Source organism: Fomitopsis serialis (assembly GCF_022376445.1).
Source record: "Fomitopsis serialis strain Sig1Antser10 chromosome Unknown B0H18scaffold_12, whole genome shotgun sequence".
Classification (NCBI taxonomy): domain Eukaryota; kingdom Fungi; phylum Basidiomycota; class Agaricomycetes; order Polyporales; family Fomitopsidaceae; genus Fomitopsis; species Fomitopsis serialis.
This window is the reverse complement of record NW_025954972.1, coordinates 225176-249005: the sequence shown is the minus strand read 5'-3', so window position 1 is coordinate 249005 and position 23830 is coordinate 225176. Positions and strand designations below refer to the sequence as shown.

General features: G+C 56.4%; 5 protein-coding genes across 5 annotated transcripts; 2 read left to right on the top strand and 3 right to left on the bottom strand.

Annotated features, from left to right (window-relative positions):
• Window positions 1–1775: 1775 nt before the first annotated feature.
• Window positions 1776–2511, bottom strand: B0H18DRAFT_838513 (uncharacterized protein; the record flags this gene model as incomplete). The annotated part of the gene is made up of 2 exons (XM_048039466.1): window positions 1776–2206; window positions 2262–2511. Coding segments are annotated over 2 exons (681 nt in total), but the record flags the coding sequence as incomplete, so codon positions are not given.
• A 6506-nt stretch (window positions 2512–9017) lies between these two features.
• Window positions 9018–11468, bottom strand: B0H18DRAFT_1116113 (uncharacterized protein; the record flags this gene model as incomplete). The annotated part of the gene is made up of 4 exons (XM_048033368.1): window positions 9018–9051; window positions 9104–9274; window positions 9336–9433; window positions 11217–11468. The coding sequence occupies 4 exons, from the start codon at window positions 11466–11468 to the stop codon at window positions 9018–9020; spliced, it is 555 nt and encodes a 184-aa protein (XP_047896913.1).
• An 85-nt stretch (window positions 11469–11553) lies between these two features.
• Window positions 11554–14728, top strand: B0H18DRAFT_952533 (uncharacterized protein; the record flags this gene model as incomplete). Its single annotated transcript, XM_048042126.1, has 12 exons — window positions 11554–11795; window positions 12502–12661; window positions 12772–12891; window positions 13096–13152; window positions 13223–13317; window positions 13471–13660; window positions 13778–13868; window positions 13927–14074; window positions 14167–14195; window positions 14274–14501; window positions 14553–14578; window positions 14633–14728. The coding sequence occupies 12 exons, from the start codon at window positions 11554–11556 to the stop codon at window positions 14726–14728; spliced, it is 1482 nt and encodes a 493-aa protein (XP_047896912.1).
• Window positions 14729–15955: 1227 nt separating this feature from the next.
• B0H18DRAFT_952532 (uncharacterized protein) lies at window positions 15956–17500 on the bottom strand (the record flags this gene model as incomplete). Its single annotated transcript, XM_048042125.1, has 8 exons — window positions 15956–16017; window positions 16072–16243; window positions 16295–16847; window positions 16902–16971; window positions 17025–17053; window positions 17114–17184; window positions 17238–17400; window positions 17481–17500. The coding sequence occupies 8 exons, from the start codon at window positions 17498–17500 to the stop codon at window positions 15956–15958; spliced, it is 1140 nt and encodes a 379-aa protein (XP_047896911.1).
• A 2822-nt stretch (window positions 17501–20322) lies between these two features.
• Window positions 20323–21140, top strand: B0H18DRAFT_952531 (uncharacterized protein; the record flags this gene model as incomplete). Its single annotated transcript, XM_048042124.1, has 4 exons — window positions 20323–20396; window positions 20450–20583; window positions 20632–20726; window positions 20781–21140. 4 exons carry the CDS (start codon window positions 20323–20325, stop codon window positions 21138–21140), a joined length of 663 nt encoding a protein of 220 aa, XP_047896910.1.
• Window positions 21141–23830: the final 2690 nt, after the last annotated feature.

Here is a 23830-nt window from a genome sequence, read left to right as displayed (position 1 = left end):
AGGCAGGAGGTCTCGGCGTGCGGCGGCGTGCGGCGGGGGGCGACAGCGAACATGAAATGCGTTGTTCGGATGGTAGCGGTGAATGGGCGAGACACTCTTGTAGCGAACTTCGGGCCCTCGAACTGCGCACTATTTATATTGCTCTGGGTGTGAGCCACTCCAAGTCGATGCAGCATCATGTAAGCCGGTACAGTAAGTGTACAAAGGTAAGTGTACAATCGAAGGGACTGCATGGCAGTGGCAGTGGCCCTCCGACGCCACTTCGAGTACAATGAATCGGAAGATGAGTCAGTAAATGAGAAACGTGATCAAAGAGGAGAACTCAAGGCTCAGAGGTTGTAAGGCCTCGCCTAAGGCGAATGTGATGGGCGGCGAGGAGCTCAATGTTGTAAGGGATAGATGCGTGCGTACCTAACATACCTAACACCGTTTGACCATGTCTCTGAGTCGTGCCTGCCTTGCGCTTCGTGGCACTGTCTAAACACGGCCCTAAGTTTTGACCAGTGCGCCCTGTAACACGACAGAAAATCAGTGTCGAACGCGAATCCCCCTGTCAGCGGCGTCTCTTCCCACTAAGGAGGATGAGGAGGAGGGGGGGTCCAGCAATCCACGCGCTCGTCGCATGCTCCTTCGCTCGTCTTAGTGCGTTGGTATTCGTCTGGATGTTGCACTACACGTAGCCGTGATTAATACCTGCCTGGTTAGACGAAGTCATGCCTATGCGTGTTGGTTAATAGACAAACTGGGGCACTGAACTCACGCACCATCGGACCGCCCCGGTGCCTCGCCATGGAACCTGACTCTCGCACCGTCCCGTACTCCGGTAGGGCCGAGGACGGGTATCCCGAGCCCAAACCGTAATCCATTCCTGAGCGGATACAGACACGCCACATCGGGTACGGATTCTGCGTGGGTGAAGGCAGGTCGGCGATTCCTGCGGCTGGAAGTGCGCGTGGGTAAGTGGCAAGCGGGCGAGCTGGTGAGCGAGAGCACGGGCGAGAGAGAGCACGGGCGAGAGAGAGCGCGGGCGAGAGAGAGCGCGGGCGAGAGAGAGCATGGACGAGAGAGAGCATGGACGAGAGAGACTCTGCGGGCAGCAGATGAGCGAGCCAATGAGGAAGCGCGGGGACAAGCGAGTAGGCAGACAAATACCTAGATTAAAGACAGAAATGACGAAAGGCAAGCACGACGGACAGTAACTTGAGTTCGTTGATACACTACTGCTGAACGCTGCTCTCGCGGAGGAAAGTGCCTCCATGGTCACTTCCTCCCAAGCGTTGCCTAAGCGCTTGTGCAGCTGCATCGGGAAACTCCGTGCTGAGAGACAGTCAAGTAGGCCGGTCAGGCAGTTTAGACACGACCAGTCGAGTGAGTAGGTTCGTGTTCAATGCGAGCCACGTCTCTACCCATTTAGACCCGTCTAACGCTCGCCGTCAGAGCGTCATGCGGCTGGGTAGCGCTTGGCATATCCGCCCGAACTTGAAATCCGACAGTTGTCGCCAGCTTACAGCAAGCTCGAATCGAGGTGGATCACAGAGGGCGTGGCGCAGGCGACATTAGGGTCTTTGCTATTGCAGTGACTCCTCCGTATGAACATCTACACATAGCTTTACATGACACCCGGACAACGTCATTCAAACACACAATCATAGCAATGGTCTATCCCCTCGTGTTCTGCAGCGACCGAAGCGTCTGTGAAGTCTGACAACAAAGGTTAATCAGTACGAATTGCTCGCCTTGGACGACACAGGAGCATACGTCACAACATCCCTCGGAAGTGTTAGATCGACCGGTGGTTGTACATCAAGATCCTGATATGCGTCGACGTCGGCCTCCTTCAAGTCTTCCAGCCATTCTGCATCATAGCAGTTGACGGGGAGACCAGGAGGAGGCGCACTTGTCCGATCCACACGGTCTGATCCTCGTTCGCGGGGATTAGGTAATTTACCGTGGTCCCACTTGCCCCGCGCCATCCACCTGGTCGACATGTGCACGGAATCGAGGTGTTTGAAGAACTCCTCCAACTCCTTCGATCGCCACGGCAATTTTGTGACCACGTATCGAGTTAGGCCCGACTCGGGGTGCTCCGACTCATCACCGCTGCAGGCAGTGTAAGGTATTCTTTTCCAGATGGTTGTGAGATGGCGGAGACTAGTGCGACCCTCGCTTGCCTCGTAACGCCGCTCCCTTCTCTTTGGATATGTGACTATGTCAGTAATGAGTATCACTAAGATGGGATTGTAGGCTTACTCGACGCCGACGCTGCTCGCTGCTGTTAGCCGAAGCAATATCAAGATCTCGCTGACTCGGCTCCTCATCAGGGTCGCACGACAATTTCAAGTACTGTTTGCGAAGCGTCAGTACATGAGTAGCGAATACCTCACGAATGGTCCGCATGTCTTTGCAGCTGACATCGTTCTGCGCGAAATTCCGAGCGAATACTTCGCCAGCCTTCTTGTTCCACGGCGAGCGAGGTTTTCCGGTCAGTTCTAGCGTGAAATTGTCAACGGTGGGACCGCCACGCTTTGTACGTGCAAATTTTGCCGCATCGTCGGCTGACACCACCGGGATAGCATCCGTGATCGATTCACGGGACATCAAATCCATTGTATGTCTTCTTACTTCACCCTGTCGAAAATAGTATGAATAGACATTTGCGATAGGAAGTTTTATACCCACATGTAAAAGCAACCGTTTCGCATCTCGATGCTTTATCACGCATCGTATGCGACCTTTGTCTTGAGGGAGGTCACCATCTACTTTGAGCGCTGATGTCCCAAGAGATCCTTGATTCTGTATGGCATGCAGTAACTCAATCAATATCCGAATGTCTTCTTTGGTCGCGACGGAGTCCTGGGTTCGATAGGTTAGGGGAGGAAGAAACTAAAGCACAAAATCGCTCACAGGATTGTGTGTGGACAAATCCGATGTAAGCTCGTCCTTTCGAGGACAGTGTTTCAGTGGTCAGCGAGAATATACACGTGCGCGTACACATACGAGTTGTTCTTCATCCCGGAGACTTTGACGCCTGTTCCGACCGCGACGTTTCCGGCGTCTGCTACTCTTCAAGGAATCCGACTTCACGAATGTAGCCGGATCAGACCCTTCACCAGTCACCGTGTGTTGATGTTGAGGGACGGAGAAGGGCTCGCCTGCACCGCTCCCGGACGGTGCTCCCACAGGGTCAGGGTCTCCAAAAGCGGAATTGCTACGCATCTCGAGATCCCGAGGCAGTAGGCTCGGCGGTTGACGCTGCTTACCCTTACGCCGCGAAGTTTCACGTTCGACCTCACGTAATAGTCCTTCTTCGATATCGTCACGACGGTCGCCACCTTCATGATCCTCAGTGTTCTCGCTGTCGCCATCCTGAGAGCTCTCGCTGTCGCCGTCAGAGCTCTCGCTGTCGCCGTCAGAGCTCTTGCCATCATCACCAGTATCCTCGACAAACAAAGGCCCATCTGCGTGCGCATGATCTGGTAGTACCTCGCCTCCATGATCGTCCCCATCGCTAGTGAGCTGGTCTGAATCAATATGGGCAGGGATGTCATCTACGTCCATTGCGCTGTTGTTGCCCTGACCGAGAGCTAGTCCTTCGAAATTGACACCGACAACATGGGAGGACGCTTGAAGCTCTCCGAGTGAGCCATCATGATCCGTAGATTGTACATTCTCGTGTCCAGCGAGTTGATGAAATGCGCCTGTCATATCCTCATGCATCTGGGACGATTGTGTGGTAGCAGAAGCACCATGAAAGGAGTGCTGCCCATCGTAGAGAGCCGGGTAGGATCGGGGGGGGGAAGCATTCGAGGCTGAGCTATCCTCCATCACGGCATCGTCGAGGTTCTGATAGATTACTGGATCAGCGGTCGCGCGCCCAGCAGACAGTCCGTCACCGAGCAAGCCATTCACCGAGCCCTGCATACCAGCCATGTCGGAGACGACTGCAGGGTGCTCAGGACGTAAATCTCCACTCGTGGCGTTCCCCCATTCATTGCCGGTAACAGCGGAGTTGACGGTCAAGGACGCATGTCGCATGGAACCATCGAACGTACCTCCCATATGGTTATCTGCGCTCCAGGCAGCGGCGGAGGGCTCGGCGACATTGCCATGGGAGTCCAGCGGCTCTCCAATGCTCGTGCTTCCTGAGAAACCAGTGAAAGGGTCATTGGGCCGGTCACCGAAGACGGCTTGGACAGAGCTTTGTGCATCCAGATCGTGAGAGACTGGTGCAGCGCCCTCCAGAGGCAGGTCTCCTTGCATGGTGCTCCCCCAGAAGTCGTCGTAGCCCGTGCCAGCCGGCGGATTTAGGTGCGTATGCCATGGATTGCCGGTCACGGTTGGAGAGTGCAACGGTCCGTCATCGCGCGCGCTGCTTTGTATAGCATGGAAGGTCCCTCTGACCGGATCATCGAATTGGTCGGAACCGAGACCTTGTGCGTGCGGCTCGTCGAATACAAACGCATGCGCAGAGCTTTGTGCATACGGGTCTCCATGCTTGACACCCCCCCAGCACCCTTCATTGCCCCCGAGAACTGGGTCGGAGTCGAGAGGCCCAAGTCGAGAGGTATCGTCAGACACACCACTTGGACGCTCGTCCGCACCCAAGGCGCCGGCGGAAGATTCGGATGCGTTGAGACCGGAGGAAAGCTGTACGGCTTCTCTTATGCTCCTGGGAGTCGTGGCAGAAGGCTCGAGGGATGGACTATCGAAGACGCTTGAGCTAGAGCCTTGCATGCCAGGTTGATCAGATGCCGTCGCAGGGCCCTCCAGAAACGGATCTCTGCGCGCAGCACTACCCCAGACGTCTTCATAGTCGGCGATAGGTAGGATCGGGTTTAGAGGCGTAAGCCGCGGGGATTCAGGAGCGTCACCACGATCGTCGGCCGCACTTTGGAAGTATGATGGTGTGCCATCGCTCGAGCTGCTTGATACCGTGGAGAGCTCATGTACATGGGGCACGTGGGGGTCGTCTTGTGCGCCGGACTCCTTAGCTGCAAACGTAGAGTTCTGTGGGATTGGGTCTCCACGCATGGACCTCTCCCAGGAGCCTTCAATGGCTTGATCGAGGTTTGAGGGCTCGGGCCGCAAGACATTGTCGGATACACTGCCAATGTGACCATGCATTCTCCAAGCAGGAGTGGAGGATTCAACGACGTCGCCATCAGGTGGTTCGTCATGGCTCGCATACAGCGATTCATCGTTCGCACTCCGTGGTGTAACGGCGAGAGGCTCATGGGACATGTCACCGGAGATGGTAGAACTAGGGTTTTGCGCGCCCAGCTCGTCAGGTGACACAGAGTCTTGTAGACCCAGATCACCATACATGGTGCTATCCCAGAAGTATTCACGGTCGGTGAGAGCTAGGGACTGGTCTGAGGACTCGCGCCACGGGGTATCGGACACACCGCCGAGGTCGTCGACCGCACTTTGAGGATGCAGTAGTCCGCCATCGCTCGGGCTCCCTGAAAGAGCGGGGGAGGGCCCACGGGGCGCATTGTAGTCGTCACCACGACCACCTTGCGTGCCCGACACCTCGGATGAGATCGCGAAGCCCTGTAGAAGCCGGCCTTCATGAACGCCTTCATGAGCCGCATGAGCCCCGGCGTCTTCTCGGTCGAGGATAGGGGGATTGTGTTGCGAGACATCATCAGACGCACCACCTGTGTGATTGTTCGCACTTGGGATGGCGGAGTAGAATTCAAAATCCTCAGACACACAGTACGGCGGACTGCTACCACCGGCATGCCTAGAGAGGGAGGGATCGGCGTCGCTTCCATGCATAGCACTGCCCTGTAGCTCGTGTCTGCATTCGCCAACGTCCGATTTTCGTGATGAAAGGAGAACCACAATCTTAGCAAGCGTAAATATATATGACCTAGGCGAGACACTCACGCATCATCATGCAACAGAGTTTCGACGTCACCTAGAGGATGAGCATTTGTATCATGGAGGTTCGCCGTGTTTTCGTTGCCATCCTCGGCGACCGTAGCGGTCATAGTATCATCGTTCGCCCCGATATGAACGGAAGTCGTATTGGATCGCCCGGTACTCGGTCTTAAGAGTGCGCCTTCATCGTAGGTGTCGGCCCAATCTTCCAGCATACCGCCGAGACTCGCAAGGTGTTCAGCCATCTCATCCTGGCTGTCGCGGCGCTCCGAAATGTGATGCCCAGGCTCCGGATAGGAAACCGCGGTGGCCCCGTCCATGGCTGCATGTTCATTCTCGCTTTGAGACGAAGTCGCTACAGCGGGGACATCTGTCTTTTTCAACTGCTTTTGTTGGGACCAAAGTAGCGTGCGAGACATCAGCCACTCGACATGATGATGACGGAACACTAGACATATGCATTTGTCAAAAGAATTACGCGACCAAGGTACCGCCTACGTACCTGGGACTGGGACCAACTGATCGCGACTTGACTCCGCCTTGCGTCGCCTCTCGGCGTGTACCTTCTCCTCCAGTTTGAGAATACGACCGAACAAATACGCAGGGCCGTCTTTGAGGACCCTAACCTTCGGTCGGTCAGAATGAAGCAAGTCAATTGCTGTGCGTTTATGACCGCGTTGCAATTGCGAAGGTTGCTCGACTGCGACATACACATCGGTGCCGAGACCGAACTCGATTTGAGGGAGACCGGGTATTGCGGGTCGGAATTGATAGCCAGTCGCATCGAGAGATGGTGCCTGCCCATCCATCGTTTGCCTACGTTCTCTGTGACACGGAGTGCTGGGCGCACCTGCGTATATATACGACACCACCAAAACAAGGCAGCGCGTGGTGACAGCCATTGTCTTTTGACGCTCACGGATCAAGAGCAAAACGGTGGACATAATCGAGAGCAAGGAGTTCAGAGTGTTGCATAACGACAAGCGTCATGACCATCTCGTGTGATAGTTACCATTGTCCTCTATTGCTCGGTGTTAAAGAAGAAACGAGAGAGCTGATCATTGTATTACAGCGGCGAGAGAAGCTTACGTACGTCGGGGAAAGGAGATAACAGCATTCGGATCTCAGAATTTTGCCAGGAAGAGGAGGAGGAGGGTGGATCCAGTAGCACTGAGGAGGAGGAGAGATCGATAAATCGACACTGGGGACGACCAAATTGACTTGGACAGTCTTGGTCGGCAGAAGCTTAGCGCTTACATAAGGGTGACCGGAAGAAGTCCGACGCTGATCGAAAGAAGCTCATCGTCGAGATCTCCCTCAAGACGTCGACGGCGCCTGTGGCTGTCGGTCGGTGGGTAAATGGATCCCCCCTCCTCCCCTCCTCCCTGCAGCCATGCCGGATCTGGTCTTCGGTGCGTGCATTCTAATACGTGTGATATTTTTACAGCCAGTCTTCTTCGATCTTAACTGCCTTTGAGTTCGCGGCGACCTAGCGTGCGAGAAGATAAGTGCGGGGTGCTGTCCAAGACGAACGCAGAGAAAGAGCCGCTAGGCGTGCAGACCGGCTAGGTCTTACCGTGTTAGGCGCCGCGCGAGCGTAAAATGGAGGACCCTCAGCTCCTTGCATTTGATCTCTTCGTCACGCAGATGTACCGAGGACAACCACACTAATCATTCGGATACAAAGTACACACTGTTGGCCAACCCACCACGCTGGCTCGAAAATCGAATCAGCATAAGACGAGGAGCCAACCCAGATGCGTTGGATATGGACAAACGCTCGCTGCGCTCGGCCAGACACTACACTCAACTCTGCGGGGATAAGATGACAACAAGTAGGCTGTATGGGTCATGAAGGCGGCTCCCTGATCGGGCATACTGCGTATATGGGAAGACCGTACATGGCAGGTAAGATAACACCAGCGCTGCTGAATTTGCGGGTGCCAAAGTCCAAGACGGCAACGGCATGCTCACCACTCATCGCTAGAGCACCGCGAAATCGGTGGACCTCTTCGTGGATGAAGCTCGGAGCATGTCGGGGAGTCGGATAGGACCACGGGTCTGCTCGAGACCTTCGTGCCCCCTGCATGGTAAGGGGGCATCTGCTGGGAGTAGAACAGGATGCCGAGGCCAATTGGACGTACCGTGGGACGGAGGGACGTAGCGAGCTCGTCTCTGGCAGGTGAGAGTAAATATGAGCTGACCGCGCGCATCGTCGCTGCGCCGGTATGATCTTGAACCTGTCTACGGCTGCAACAGGAGAGCCGGGGAAGGGAGTTGTCAGCAAGGATCCCCTGCCGTAGAGACCTTGCTGGGGACGCTCATGGCGGTTAGTCCACGGGAGAAATTGGGCCAGCGACTCGCTGACGAATTGAGTTGGAAATGGGTGAGATCAGCTTGTGCACGACTTAGCCTCCCGGCCACGGATGCCTGAGACTCCGGAGGCGGCAGGGATTCCTATGCGCAGGGAGGGATACAAGCCTTTGAACTATCAGCGGGTCCAGCAACAGCGAACTGGAGTTGTCAAGCAAACCGAGCCCATCCACCTAGGGCTTCTGGCTACCCTTCCCCGGAACGATGTACAACCCCATGATGTGCGACGCCGAGATCTAGACGAATACAGCGGTACCGAACTGTGAGGAAGTAGGGGCGGAAACATTCGTTGGCGTGGCATAGAAGGCGCACAATGGATGAGTGGGCGTGCGAATGGGAGCATATACACCGGCAAGACCACGAACTAGCGAAGGCGCAAAAGACGGGCCGCTAGCGACCATAGCTGAAGCGCTGACAGTGGGTGCATACTACAGCATAGGATGAAGCGTGCGGCACCGTGCCGAATGCGCCAAATGCTCGATAGCGAAGGACTGAGGTCAGAGGTACGACAGAAGGTCCTTGGGCGTAGCACTGGCATGCATATCTGGCAACACTTTGAAGGCGGGCGGGCCACGGCGGAGTGACGCCATGCGTGCCTGTTCCAAGGCCGAGGTGATGCTGGGCCAGCCACACTACGCTTCGCGGTGTCGGAAGGCATGAGTGAAGGCGAGGCACCCGTCGGTAGATACGCACCGAAAGCTGTCTGTGATCGCCACCGACGACCGTCTCTCCGAGATCTAGAGGCGCTGCAGAGCCTTCTAGATGTCCTTCTCCGTCGCGGCTTCCAGCGCACTACACCAGAAACGTGAGATAAGGTCTACAGCAGCAGCGCAGCCATCCTTACCTAGTAGGTTCGTCAAGCAGCCGGGGGACGGAAGGAGCGTCCCGGCGATCGCCACATGCTGCCTCTCTCCCGCTCAGCCCCACGCCACGCTCGCCCATCCTGCTGTAACCGTCTAGGAAGCTCGTGATCCGCTCGGGCATACGTGCGGCCTTCGTGACCGCACCGGGCTTGCTATAACTATGCCATCATCAGCATCGGCACCTGGAGTAGAGAGCAGCCAAGAAGACCGTACCTGACGTTGTAGGCGATGCTCGCGCTGAAAACGACACTATCCTGGGGGACGACCTTGACAGCCTTGCGCAAGCTCGGCTGAGCCACGTCTCGGGCATCCTAGCCGTCAATTGAGGTGCGTCCGTAACCGCTGTCGGCCGTGCGTTCTTAGAGGTACGTGTCTCGCGAGCGGGTCGCATGAATGCACGGGCGTACTCGCCTGAATGGGTAGTGGGTAGTGGACCGTCCTGGTGCTGATGTCTTTCGTCGTGTTTGCCGACGTACTGGTCCCAGATCGATTGGGCATCAAAGGACACTGGCGTCGGGGTGGTGGCAGGGATCACTCTACCCGAAGCGCATAGGTCAACAATGACTCGTATGTACGGAATACGCACTGACCACGCTCGATAGGCTTTGAAGCGTACGTCCACGACACGGACTTCATACGGAAATGGGTGCGTCCCTCCTTCAGGTCGTAGAGACGGTAGGGCAGAGGGCGCACAGTTGACCGGCGAGCGCGACGATCGAGCCCTTAGCGACATTTAACAGGGTGCTGCCGGGCTCGGTGACCTTGCTTGCCTCTAGCTACGTTTTTCTGTTGGCTGATGAGGTACCTAGACAGTGCGCGTTAGTCGTGGGGCCAACATCATACAAGGCTTTGAACATACACAGCCGACTATTGGCCGAACTCTGGGAGTCTGATGGCGCGCGGTGGGTTCGAGGACGAAGGATAAGGCCTAAGGATGTGGCTTCAGAGGGAGAGAGCGTCCAGTGAATGGAAGCAGGCGAGCTCTGGCTGTCGGTCCCCTGCCGCTTACTGGCACGACGGAAGTCTGAATCCGGGGTTTCGGCGAAGCTCAGTCGCCGACGACGAGGTACGCTACACGCGAGACCAGTAGAAGGATGACAAGGGAGCGAGGCTGGAAGACAAAACAGGGGAAGTCGAAGACCCGGGGTCGCCTTCCTCTGGTTCCGGCCGTCGTACGAGAAGCTGACGTTCTCTGCGTTCGATGTCAGCAAATTGTTCGTGCACAGGCGGGGTTAGCGGGAGCCCACCAGCTTCTGTCCACCAACGGATGGTCGATCTACGGGTAGACGGTGCCGAGCATGTTCAGGGAACCGTAGAGCTACGCACCTAATCAGTTAGTCACTTCACCAGGCGACGATGCGCACAGTCAACTCACTGTGAGTCGATGTTCAAGACGTTGAGTGCTGAGGCTTTGCAGCGCTGAGCGTTGTACTTGACGTCGAAAGTTGAACGTTGAACGTCGGATCGACCGTCCACGACCGTCCTTCGACCGTCGCTTTCCGTCTGCTAGCGCCCATCCAAACACTCGCAAACCTGGTTCCGCTGCGGTACAGGCAAGGTGCAGGTATACAATATACAATATAATTACAGCCCTTCACCTCATTATTTCTTGCCCTCCGTACCTATCACAGCGACCCGAGCCCGCGCCTTCGCGCTTCTCGGCATCCCCTCACTGTTGCTGGGTGCAGAGCCCCGGGCCTTCGCTCAACGTTGCAGGATCGCGAGGTCCGGGCTGCTCGCGGTGCCGGGCGAGCAGTACATGGAGTGCCGCTTTGTGTGGTGCTTGCTGCCCGGACGATAGTCCAGCGACGGAGACGGCGGTGGTGCGGGATGAGAGGATGCGTGTGCGAGAGGATGCGTGTGCGAGAGGATGCATGTGCGTTGACAGCGAGGAGAGCAGCAGGTGAATACTGAGGAATAAGTCAGCGGCGCTGTGAGCGTCGTCAGGTATGTCGTGGGGAGGTAGCAGCGTGCAGGGGTATGGTGAACGCGCGTGAGTCGTGATGCAGAAGAGTCGGAATGAGATGCGATGTGATGAGGCAAGAAGGGGAGCGACGACCCTAGCGGACGTCCTTGCCAAGGAAAAGGATGAACCTCGACCTCAACGCCCTGCTCCTTCCCGTCGATGATCTTGCGCTCGACGTGCTTCTCCTTCGGGATGCAGAGAATGGGGGAACATCGTAGTGTCGTCAGAATAGCTCCAAGAGTCCCCTTCAAGCCTTTCGTCAGCGACCGTAGCATAAGGAATAACAAAAGACCCCCACCAGTCGCCATCTTTGTCGGGCTTCTCGACGAAGGCCGCATCGTCAGATCAGCCTCGGTCTCGAGACTGTCCGTGGTTTCCATACTGGCATCGCAATTCTATCGGCTGAGAGGGCTAGGCTTGCGGCCGTATGCATAGCAGCCGCAGCTACTCCCCGCGCCTGCCATGATGCCCATCGTCGTCGATGGCGACCGCGTCATCTTCACATTCGGAACAAGCAGCCGCCGTTCGGCGCCGGGCTTCACCAAAGAAACTTCCCTTCGCCGCACCGAGGTCGTCGCAGGCACCGAACGCGTCGAGCCCGTGGGCGTCCAGCTCCTCGGCGGCAACGGCACCAGGTTGGGGCGGGTAGACGGGAGCGAGGAGGACGGCCCCAGGCGGGAGAGGATGGTTGATGCGGCGGGTATATGGTGAGTGGACGAGCTCGGGCAGGTTGACGAGCTCGGGTGGTTTGACGGGCACGGGTGGCCTTCGAAACGAAGTGGCTGCGGAGAGGCGCACGAGGGCGTAGAAACGTGGACGGGAATCTTTCGCAGCAAAGTGGGTATAGACAAGCACGGGCGAGTGGGCGGATGCGGGCGGATTGACGAGCGCGGGCGGGTAGCCTTTGCGAGATGCAGGCGGACAAGCGTTGGCCGATGGACAAGCGTGAGAAGATGGACAAGCGTTGGATGTGGAGAGGTGCAGACGATAGACGAGCGCGGGACGGTCGGGCGGCTTGACGAGTGCAAGGGTGGACGAGTGCAAGGGTGGACGAGTGCAAGGGTGGACGAGTGCAAGGGTGGACGAGCGCAAGGGTGGACGAGCGCAGGCGGGCGACGTTCACTGGGTGTGGACAAGCGAGGGCGAGTGGTGGGACGCGGGCGGGTGGCCTTTGCGACGAAGTGGGTGTGGAGAGGTGCAGGCGGGTGTACGAGCGCAGGTGAGTGGACAAGCATGGGCGAAGCGGGTGTGGAGAAGCGCAGGTGGGTGGAGAAGCGCAGGCCGGTGTTCTTCGCGGCGAAGCATTGACGAGCGCGGCAGGGTGGCCTTGAGATCTTGAGAGGCTGCTCATGTGCAAGAACAGCAGGCATCTGTTCAGAGTTCGGTTAAGCTAGGATCTGCGCATCGGTGTAGGGAGGAGGCATCAGGCAGCGGCGGCACCAGCTCAACAGCAGCACACATTCGCCTTGAGCAGTCTGCGAATGCAATCACCCGGGCCGATCCCAACGCGGACATCAACGCAGAACTGCCGTTGGAAGAGACTGTGCATGTTGGCGTGGCGTTCGTCGACAAAGTGCTTGTCGGAGAAAGGGGACGTATAGGTCTTTTTAAAGGGGCTTAGGGTCGATAAATGCTCACCTTTGCAGCTCATACTCCCTGCAGTCATATCAGTAGCTGCTGCAGGTATTCGAAAAGGTGTTCACGGTCGAGGGCGCGACAGTGCATAACCGGCTTGAGGTCGTAGCTACAGCTAGTAGAGTGCAGACGAGGGGCAGATACAAAGCGACGAGTGAATTGCCAGATGTATGTTATAGAGAGAGATCCTTCTTGCAGCCTGGTGCATGTCGAGCTCATGAATCGCATGAAGCTGGTAGATCATGCAGCGCAGGTTGCAGGCCGGCGCCGCGCTGCGTCGAGCCACAAGTTGAAGTTGTAACTTAAATATTATAGCATCGAAGCGGCTCCTCCGACCTCCGACCGTCGCTTTTTTAACTTTCCGTCTGCTAGCCCCATCCAAACACTCGCAAACCTGGTTTCGCTGCGGTACAGGCAAGGTGCAGGCAGGTATGCAATATACAATATCATTACAGTCCTTCCCCTCAATAATTCTTTCCCTCCGTCCGACCTCCCACAGCGACTCGAACCCGCGCCTTCGTGCTTCTCGGCATCTCCTCACTCTTCCGGCGGCGAAACTAGTTTTTCTTACACTCCAAGTCCCTTCGTACCCCAGTACGTCCACGCCACTGATACTGCTGTGCGACGCCGCCATTTTGTTGCGTCTGAGCTTTGTGCGAGTTGCCAGGAGAAAATGTCGTCCGAATTCACACCCAAGTGGCAGGTGACTGACCTACATAACGATGCCATTAACTCCATCGCGATCAGCCCCAATGGCAAGTACCTCGTTAGCTGTAGCTCGGACTGTCGTATTGTGATCTGCTCTCTGGATTCTGGACTAGTGCTGCACCGCATAGTCACGAAGTCCGCTGTCCTGTCGCTGGCTTGGACGGGGGCCCCGGACGTGTTCGTCTCTGGCACGGCGGACGGTACATTGCTCACGGTTACCGTTGACGTCGTAAGTCGGCCAGGATCTACTGCTGTCGGTGACTAAAGACAATGCTGCCAGTCTTCTGTGACAGTCTCAGGATTCGAAGGGCACCGAAAACCCATCGAATGTTTGGCCGTTAATCAGGCCCCTATGCAGGATGGAATCAGTCCTGCGCCATGTATCCTAGCTTCGGCAGCGCACGACTTAGTCAAAGCTTGGCCCTGGGAAGACGCAGGTAGGTGCTGAGCGCTGAACGACCACACATTATTGCACATACTAATGAGATTGTCAAGGGTGGGGACGCGGCGAAACTTTCCGACCGCCTCGCGCAAGCGCTTACAATGGCGACGAGGAGCCACTTGTGACCTCGGTTCAATGGCTACACAAGGACATGCAACCTCAGAACAACCTTGTCATTGCCTACCTGTATCATGGTATACAGTGCGTGCGCTGATTCGTTGCGGATTCCTTGGCTCCTTGCTGATTTGCGGCCTTCCTCCAGCTGCCACCATTACGAGAAAGGCTCGTCCCAGGTTCTATGGGTCATACATACTCCGCTGTGGTGCGTTGTCAAACCCATCACACATCTCTTCGTTTACCTGATAGTGCGTCAGTGGAACATGCGTTGTTTCTCCTACAGGGAGTAACCTAGCCATCTCGAACATAGTCAAGGGCTTCCAAGTGTACGAGTTACCCTCACATTCTCATGGTATCCATGTGAATATCGAGGATAAGCCTGATTGGCTTGTTTCCCTCCCCATTAAATACGCTGTTGGTGGTGCAATGTTATTCCATGGAGATTATGGCGGTAAAGTGAGATTCATTGACGGCGAGCAAGGGGAGCACTTCCAAACACTGTATCACGAAGGTATGCTCCGTCCGTGTGCTTCTCATGGACCACGGGTGTTGACTGTATCAGGCTGGGACGTCATTCAGGCACTTGATGTGTGTACAATCTATCTTCAATGTCCTTTTCCAACTTGAACATCCAGCTTTCAGGTCTTTGACGACAAGACGATGGATAGAACCATAGTCGCGTGCGGGAGTAGTAGCCCTAGTTGTGCCAACGGCATCTGTGTCTGGGAGGCTCAGTAATCGGTGCATCAATGTCTGCGGGGTCGGAGAGACAATCAACGCACAGCATACTCACACAGGCAGTGGGTGTCGGCCGGTGGTGGTCTGTAGAGTATGTAGACCAACGAATACAAAGCGAGACTCGGAACATGGCTTGACCTGCTGCAGCGATATCCGTTCAGAACCCAGAAAGCGGACACTCCGTATGCCCGTCTTGCGAGACCACGCGCGAGACGGTATACTTCCTGATGGAGTGTCCGGCCCATAACGAATCGAGACACTGCCTCACGCGCAGACGTAGGACCAGCTGCGCATTCGATTTGTTGGAACAACCGGGCGAGCGCATACCCAATTCCCGGCTCGCCGACGCGCCGCGCTGCGGCGCGATATGACTGTACCCGGTTCGTGCCTTATTTAGATAAGAATTAGCTATATTAGTCCGAGTTTCGCATGTATGTACCCTCGCGCGTTTGCCTCCCCGTCCCGAGGACGAGACAAACCGCACACGTTCTATCGAGATACCCCGTCGCTCTTTGACGCTACCTGCTCGTTCCCGCCCGACGCCGACGTTCGTTCAACACGATTATGGGCCTCCTCAACTCTCCCACTACCCTGAAGCCATTGGTCAGGTACATCCACGACACCGGCCGCTTCGCGACCGCGTACGGAGACCTGGAGCTGAAGGGCAAGCCTAAAAGGCTACTGAATGACGGCGACAAGCGGACACATTGACGAGGGTACGAAGCAGTTTTCACATCGCTTTTCATTCGACTCGACTCGACTACACATGCCAGTTCTACACCAGATTACCTTACTTGACTTGCTCGACTTAGGTTGCGCGCGACCGTCGCGCCGCTACCTCTGTGTCGTCGAACTTGGAGCTCGCAATGATGAAGATGAAGGCAGTTTATTCGAGATGGGCGACGTGGCACTCTGTACGTACATACATGCAGCGAGGGGCCTACTATCGCAGAAAGAAAAAAAAATATGCAAAAGATAGAAGTGGCTGAGAGGCGATGGGTAAAGGTAGGAATTCGAGCGATCGTACTTGCGATAGATCGGGAAGGAAATATACCGAGAAAGGAATTGAACATCAGCCAAGCGAGCAAGTCGTTTTCCGGCCTGCGGCGAACCATAGTAGCCTCGGTGATCGGCGTGCTGTGCTACTGACGATCGCAACGTGGGTACCCAGCAAGTGCGGCACTCGGTGGCGCCCGTCGAGTTATTGATTACTGAGTTCTGACATCACTACATACCTCCGCCGAGCCCATCCTCAGATGGCGTCCGGTGGATGGCACAGATTTCTATGTCTGCGAGACAGATCAGTGAGCTACAACACGCCATGCCGAAGTCGGACGACTGACCCCAGATGAGAGTCGAATTAGGCGGCACAACGTTACCACCCATCTTGCGAGGCGCATTTCCAAATGCTAGACGCGGCGGCGTCACGAAAACCGCGTGCTGCCCTTCCTTCATGCCGACCATCTGGTGTTGTATGTACGGCAATACGTGCTCTCGACCCATTGTAACCGTCATCTGGGTAGTCGGGTTATTCTCCACAACGGTTGCAATAGGGCGACTACGTACTGGGTTCGTCCGACAGTCTATAACGACCGCGTTTGTGTCCTGGACAGTGACAGTGAATGAAAGAGTAACAACATCGCCGAATGCCAATCCATCGCCGGCACCGGGGGTCACGTTGAGTGGCTCCATCCGTGTCGCAGACGAGGCCGGGTTCAACTTCTGTCCCTTGGTCATCTGAGACGGGTGGCTACGCTCGCGCGAACTGTTGGAGGACTGTTCTCCCACGCTCGTCGAAGGGCCGACATCGCTGCGCTTGGGTGCATCGCCACGTTCGCGCGCACTTGAAGGTCCGACGTTGTCGCGATTGGGGAGTGTTGCATTAGGTCTCGCCGATCCTGCTGGTCCGCTTGCCCTGTCTGATACAGCGCGGGTTGTGGAACCCAAGAGACTTGCAGCAGGTTTGGCTAGTCCACTGGTCCTGCCCCCCGCAGCGGAATTAGCTGGCGCAATTGCCGTGCTCGTCGAAGCACCGGCAGAGCGGCTGGTTTCCGAACCATCGTCGTCAAGTCGTGGACGCTTGTTCTTATTATGCTGCTGGACCGGTCCTGGCGCTGCCCTACAAAAACGAACAGTCAGAACGGACACATCGAGCAGTAAGCTGTCCAATTACCCAGATGCTGTCGTCAATGCTTGGGCAATATGTAAACCAGATCCAGGCGATGAACCCGGGGCATCGGGGGCTAACCGGTCCAAGTTGGTTGCAGTTCGTCATATCATATTCGCATCCACGTACCACAGTAGTAGCCCAGCAAAGAAACCGAGCTAGATTGAATGCGACAAGTCAGCATATAAGGCCTGTAGGAATCACTTTGAGCCACTGACGTCCTGCCACTGGCCTTAATCCGATACTCTTGTCGCGCAGCTAGCCAGATGTTGAGAACGACTTGATCGCTCTGCACGGACACGGTGAGCTTCGTTGGTGAATCTTTGTGTCTTTAGCACGCACCATGCCTGGATACAAAGAGCATAAGACCACAGAACTTTCCTCGACAGCCTGGGTGCTAGAGCTTGCATTCCATGCCAGCTCTATAACCGTGATATCGCCCGCGGCCCTCGCGCCACTCAAAGCGGCTTGGGTGATATGGACGTCATAGATCTCCGGCGAAATCCTGATGGTTTGATCAGGATTGAGCGTCACTCCCCTAGGGCAGTCAGTAATTGCCGAGGACAGTGGGTCTGAAGGTCTCACCAGAATGCGTGCACGGGCATGTTGGAGGGCGATCACAGGCAGTTCCGCGTCGGCACGCCAGTGTCGAGGGCGAACAGTCGTGTATATAGGTGTTGGCTCTGAACAATGTAGATCGCCCAGTACTTGCATTGTGGCACGAAACAATCCAGTCATTATTAGGAGTAATTTTAAACGTCGGAAGCGTCGTCGACCAAAAGTGGGCCACCCCGAGCGCTCGGCACAGGCTCGGCCGGTCAGCGTGTTCCCCACAGGTACTGAGTATATGAAAAACACAGTACGCACGACTAGTGGTGGCTCTAGATCCCGCCTCTCTGTTCGTACGACGACGGATACTAATGCTCAGAGTTCAACTGTCTCCACCGGCCTGTCTCCACCGGCGCAACCTGGAGGAGAGCATCCCCAAAGCAAATCCGGTCCGTACGGTTGCACTGGCTACGCAGTCGCAGTCGCGTTGTGTGACTGATTATAGGCGATGCGAACTTCTGTCAATGGTACGCGCCGAAACATGGGTACGATCAACTAACCTGGACGGACCACACACCAGCAATATTCCCGCCTTTTTCCCCGAGCCGTGACAGCATTGAAAGAGAACCGGGGGCACGGCAGACACAGCTGCCTACGCGTGATCCATTTGGACGTGGGTTGGACACGAGACGGCGCCAGGACAGCGAGCACGAAGAGGCAAGAGGCGCGAGACGGAAGAGCTGGCATGCGTAGATTGAGGGCCAGACTGCAGGCGAGCGACCTTGGCTATATCACGCAGAGGGCGAACGGTCTTCGTAGAGCAGGACAGGTACAGCCGTGAGCACGCCTCAATAGCGTGGAGTCGGAATGTATGTCGCGAGAGGACATCGCGAGGCTGAGATGGACCAGACAAGCCTCAGGCTCGCGGTTACTAACGAGGCGTGTCGCTCGTCCTGGCAGAAAACGAAGTGTGCTAGACGGTGATGTCTTCCTTGGATAAGCGCAGCGTCGCGCTTCCGAGGCGCGGTAGGTCCGGCTTGCGCATGATGCGGCGCATCTCAACGGCGTCGAGGAAGCCAGGACCATTCACTTGCGTCGAGTCCAGTCGCCGGACGACAGGAATGTCAGGCTACCGATACCGATACCTGCAGCGAGGTACCTTGTAAATGAATGCCAAGTGGGTGGTCAGGTGCACGGGAACACGGGCGAGAGGGCGCATACTAGAAGGGTTGTAGGCAAGAGTGCGAGCGTGTGGCAGGTAAATGGATTTGTGGGCAGGCAGCAAAGCGGGCAAACGGGCAAGAGGGCGATGGCGAGAGGGTGAGGGAGAGCAGGTAAGATGGCGACGGAGGGCGGGCGGTTGAACGGGTGAGTGAGCGAGTAGGCAGCTGAACGGGTGAGCGAACAAGCAGACAGCCGAACCAAGGGGAAACCGAGGACGAATGGCCCCGCGCGCGCGGACGAATCCATCGTCGCACGCACCCATGCAACTAAGCGGCCGACGTACTTCGGATGCCTTGCTCAACGCTTTCGGTGGGCCTCCTTTTCAGGGCAGAACGTTGTGCGGATGAGTATATTTGCTGCCGTCTCCAACCATCCGTCCGCCTTCCACGTTCGTTTTGCCAATGTCTCGGGCTACTGCGCGGGCAGCCCGACGTCCGCCCTTGCACAGGTCTATTCTCATCCTCCACAGCACGGGGTCAAGCAACAGAATTGAGGTGCTGGGCCAGGCTGGTTAGTCAGCGCGCCCACTTGAAGAGAGAGCAACACGCCTCCTCCTCCTCCTCCTCCTCCTCCTGCCCGTGCCGAAACCCAAGCCTCCGCTAGGCAGATTGTGCCCTACGTATGAAGGCAGAAGGGCTCGTCTGAATGGCCCGATGACTTCCTCATCCCATGCGAGCCACTCTCAAACTCCTCCTACATATCCCTTCGTAAGCATAAGGCTAGGTAGCAGTAGTGAAGACTCACACAGGCGGCGACGTGGCAAGGCGGATGGAAGTCGGCGTCTGTCGGCGTTGGGCCGTCAGTAGGCGCAGCTACCGTGCTCCAACCGTTGGTGAGGGCACGGGGTACGGGATGTTGGGCTCCACTCGACCGTACGGGTCGCGACCTATCACCCGGGAACGAAGTAATGGGGCCTTCGTTGCTGCAGACGCACAGTCGGCAGACGCTTGCAATGAGTGTGATATTTAAGTAGGCCTTGCCCGCGCGGAGACGCCGCATATGCACGTGTTGGTACAACGCCCGTGTACATACGCGTGCTGTCGAGTCCTTGCGGCTGCCGACGCTCGCGTTCTCCCCGTCGGACGGACTTGCCAAATATCAAGGGCACATCTGGAAGTAGCCGTGTCGTAAGTCGCCCCCGTTTTCCGCCATCTTCCTCCGCTGAATCTACCTGTAGGCAATGGGACTTAGCCGGCGCCCCGCTCGCTTCGTCGAGAATGTCGGGACAGAGTTAGCTGAACATTTGTTCATTTGGGCTGGTGGGGTCCCGAGATCAGGTGTGTTGGTGGGCGTGTTCTCATCTTCTCATACCAGCACTGTCATGCCGTTTGCTTCCTCGTCTCCAATTCTTCCGCGCGAGCACCCGCTCGATAACTTGGTCCATGCCCTCGTACGCGCCTCCCGCGCAGCGCACGCTCCGAGGTTCGACAGTTGGCTCGACAACTGGTGAGGATGCTCCCAACCCTTAGGACGAAGCTTCACCGAGAACCAATGCTAGCCTCTTGCCGCCGATTGTAAGCTGACCTTACGCTACCTTTGTTCATCCCTGATGGGCAGCTCCGCAGACAAAGCAACCATGATTAGGTAGTGATATTCATCGCGATATAAAGTCCTTCTCGATCTGTTCCTGCCCTGCCTCCCGGCGGTCGGAAGTATGCCACAAACATCGTCCAGCCTGGTCATGAAGTATGTCCCGCGACTCCTGCGCTTCAAGGAGAACACTCCAGGGTAAGTCTGCGAATAACACCTACCTTATTAGGGGACTAACGAGGCGTCGACAGGGTCGAGGAGATTCTATTCAACGGACATGTGGCTGACGCCAAGCTACACTTTTGTGCAGACTTGATACAGCACGAGCATTTTGAACAGTGGGACCCGGCGCAGCTGATCGTAGCTCGTTTGACTGCAGGACCATGTAAGTTGGAGATGTCTCAAAGAAGTCGAGCTGGCTGACCCTGTGTAGATGTCCTGTTTGCGCAGCCAGATGAAGGATACGAGCCACTGCTGTGGATGCCCACTCGATCGATCCCTGAGGACATGGTCATCTATGTGAATCAGGTACCATGGCTACCTTCGCCAGCAGAATACTAATCAACTGATCACATATGTTAGAGCACTCTCACCATCTTCGGCAAGGTTCCAGGCAAGGAGGACGAGTACCTTATGATCAAGGCGGAGGATAGCAAGACGTTGTGGATGATCGCCGGATGCTTCGCTCGTCACACGGCCGACATTGAAAGTCGGGAGCGTGACACTGAGGCGCAGATCCGATCATTCCGTTCATTTCTGAGCGAGGAGAAGGAACGTCGTTCGGCGAGGCGCTCCTCCCTTGCTTCAACCGCCGCATATTACCTCCTTCGTGCCGGGATGGCTGCAGCTGCGGGGGCGATCTTTGGTGGACTCGCTCTTGGTGTAGTGGTGCTCGCTATCTCAAACGGCCGGTTTGCATCCTTAGTCCAGAGCCTGCAGTGAAAGCCGTTCAAGGTGCCTCCTAGTGTTTCCTGTATCAGTCAAATATGTTTCAATTTGTGCATTGATTATGGTCCTGCTAGTACGAATATGATTATGACTATGAGAGACCTATTGGATTGCGTGCAACGGCTTCCCACACACTGTCCCAAGACCCCTTCTCCGTGCTCTGGAAGTCGCGTACAAGTCAAACAGCGTGTCCTCGAGGTGCTCCGGCTTATGCTCGTGGTCGTCCGCGCCGAGGCGCGAAGATCACGCGAACAAAACGGGTCTGTACCGCTCGCGGCCGTGGAGTCGGGGGAGGGGCCGAAGTTGAGGTTGTCCGTCGCCGGTGGCAAGCATGGTCGGCGAGAGCCAAAGCTGGTAGACAAGCACGGTGTGCCCTCGCAGAAGAGCGAGGCCCGCCCTGAAACAATCTGAGTGAGCGAGCACTTCGGCCAAGGCGGCATATGGCGTACCCAGTTGCGGCATCCCACACTCTGACGGTGGTGTCAAGCCGCCACTGGCGAATTTCACTCCATCGAACGCGACAGAGTAAATTTGGTGGAAGTGACGCCTCAGGACATGGATACAGGCCCCTGTCTCAATGTCCCACACACGGCAGGTGCAGTCGTAGCTCCCGCTCACGACGCGCCGGTCGCGCACGTCGAGGCAGCGCACGCTTTGCTCGTACCCCTCGAGCGTGCGCACAACCGCCCCCTCTGGATGTCCCAAACGCGCACGGTGCAATCGCGCGAATCCTTAACAGCGATTGGGCGGCCATAAAGGACTTTGAGGCAGCGGACAGTTGACGTGTGGCTTCAGAGGACGTAGATGCAGTGACTTAGAAGGTCATTTCAATTAGGTCACAGCGAGGACAGCCGGCGTAGCGTACCTGGACTTGACGTCCCAGACTCTGAGGTCCTTGTCACATCCGCCACTGACCACCAGTGCATGTGGCTGGCCCCATCCATCCGACGCTCCGTTCGGTTCACTTGGATGACCAAACGGCGTAGGTCGTGCCTCTGACCTCCCGCTCTTCTGGGCGCCCGCACAACTGAATACGCCCGACGCCGAGCGCCGTCTCGGCTGCTTCGCACCACTGATCGCTCCGAGGTCGAGCCAAGTGCATGCCGGAGCGCGGGCGACATCGATAGATCATAGTCCGTTGGGTCGACGAAATCCTTGTCGAAATCCGTGTCCATCTCTTCAATGTCGATGAGGTCTTCTTCGTTCTCGGTTTCTCGGCCGTGCCTGGTCGAGAAGGCACTCTTTGCGCCATCACTTCCGCACACCAAACTCACCAAACACCACTCGCATAGCCCACCAATGTTCGGCTCAAGACGCCTGTTCGGGCATTGAAGACATGTATGCGGCCTTTCGCCAGCCCGACGGCGAACCAGTTGTCGCCTATCGCAACGGAAGTGGGGATGACGGCCGACGGCTGTGTGCCCTGTGGGGCTTGATGGTCTTTGATGGTCCGCGGAAGGGTCCTGTAACGGGATTTGTCAAGACGGGAGCAGTGGTATCCGGTTCATTCGAAGGAGCTTCACACTGTGTACACAGTTTGAAGCTGATACGGAGGGCAAGGAGAGGCGTGATGAGGATCAGCCGGTGACGCATGATCAAACTGCACGTACTGGTAGTGTATTCGTAACGGAAGTGCTTACAATAGGAGAAGCGCGGAGGTGTGGGGAGGAGATACGAAGGTAGCTCTTGCACGCTTAACGCTGATACTGTCGGAGCAGCAACTGAAGGGAACCGGCACACATTGGATGAATAAGTATTTGAGAGGAAGGTAATTGGGCTACGCACCTGAAAAGTTGGAGATGACATCGTCGGAGCAACTCTCCTCGCCTTCCTCGTCTTCGGGAAAGGGGTAGTGATGGATGTCGCACATACACCGCCATAATCATTGGGCGTCCCGGAGTTGCTGCCATGCACGACTGACCCTGCTCGCCCTAGGGACTTTTCGGGTCGTCATGGAACTCATAACGTGGAAAGCGAGCTCTGCGGGAAGATAATTGAGGAAGTCTCGCCGGAGGAGAGGCGTGATTATGGTAGAGAGGAAGAGAAGTTCTGCGGGTGTGCAGTTGGCGAGGGCACGTAGATTATCGATGCTGGGTGCGCTGCCATTACCGCTAGCATACGGAGGCTGGAGGTACAGAATGGGTCGTCTAGCTGAGTCGAGGAGGATATATATGTAAGCCTGTTGTCGAACCTGATTGAGTGTGGATGACTAGTACTGTCCGCAGACGATGAGCGGATGTCGCTGAATATGGGCGGAGACGAGTGCGTGCGGACGCAGCGGCTAGCTGTTGGCTCTAGCGGGGCAGTCGGACGAGTGCGTATATGTTCAAGGAAGAAACAGTAGCGGATTGTTCAGTATCCACGCCGGCCTCGACGTCGACAGCGTCGAGATCTAGCAAGAGTGCGGCCTTATGGTGCGGGTGCCCGGGAGCTACCCCCGCCGGCAGCTTCATCGCGTGGCCGTTCACATGTCGCGGGGAGGAAACGTATCGAGCCAATGAGGTACACCTTGCCTGGGACTTGAGATGCAAGGGGCGAGATCTCGCGGAGAAGGGAAAGGTGGGTGGGCGAAAAGACGACCGAAGGGTCGGTGAAGATTCTACTTAGACGTGGACGAGAGAAGCGTTGCGTGCCTAAACCTTGCACTACGCTACTAACTTAGTTGGACCAACCTCTGCGTGCCT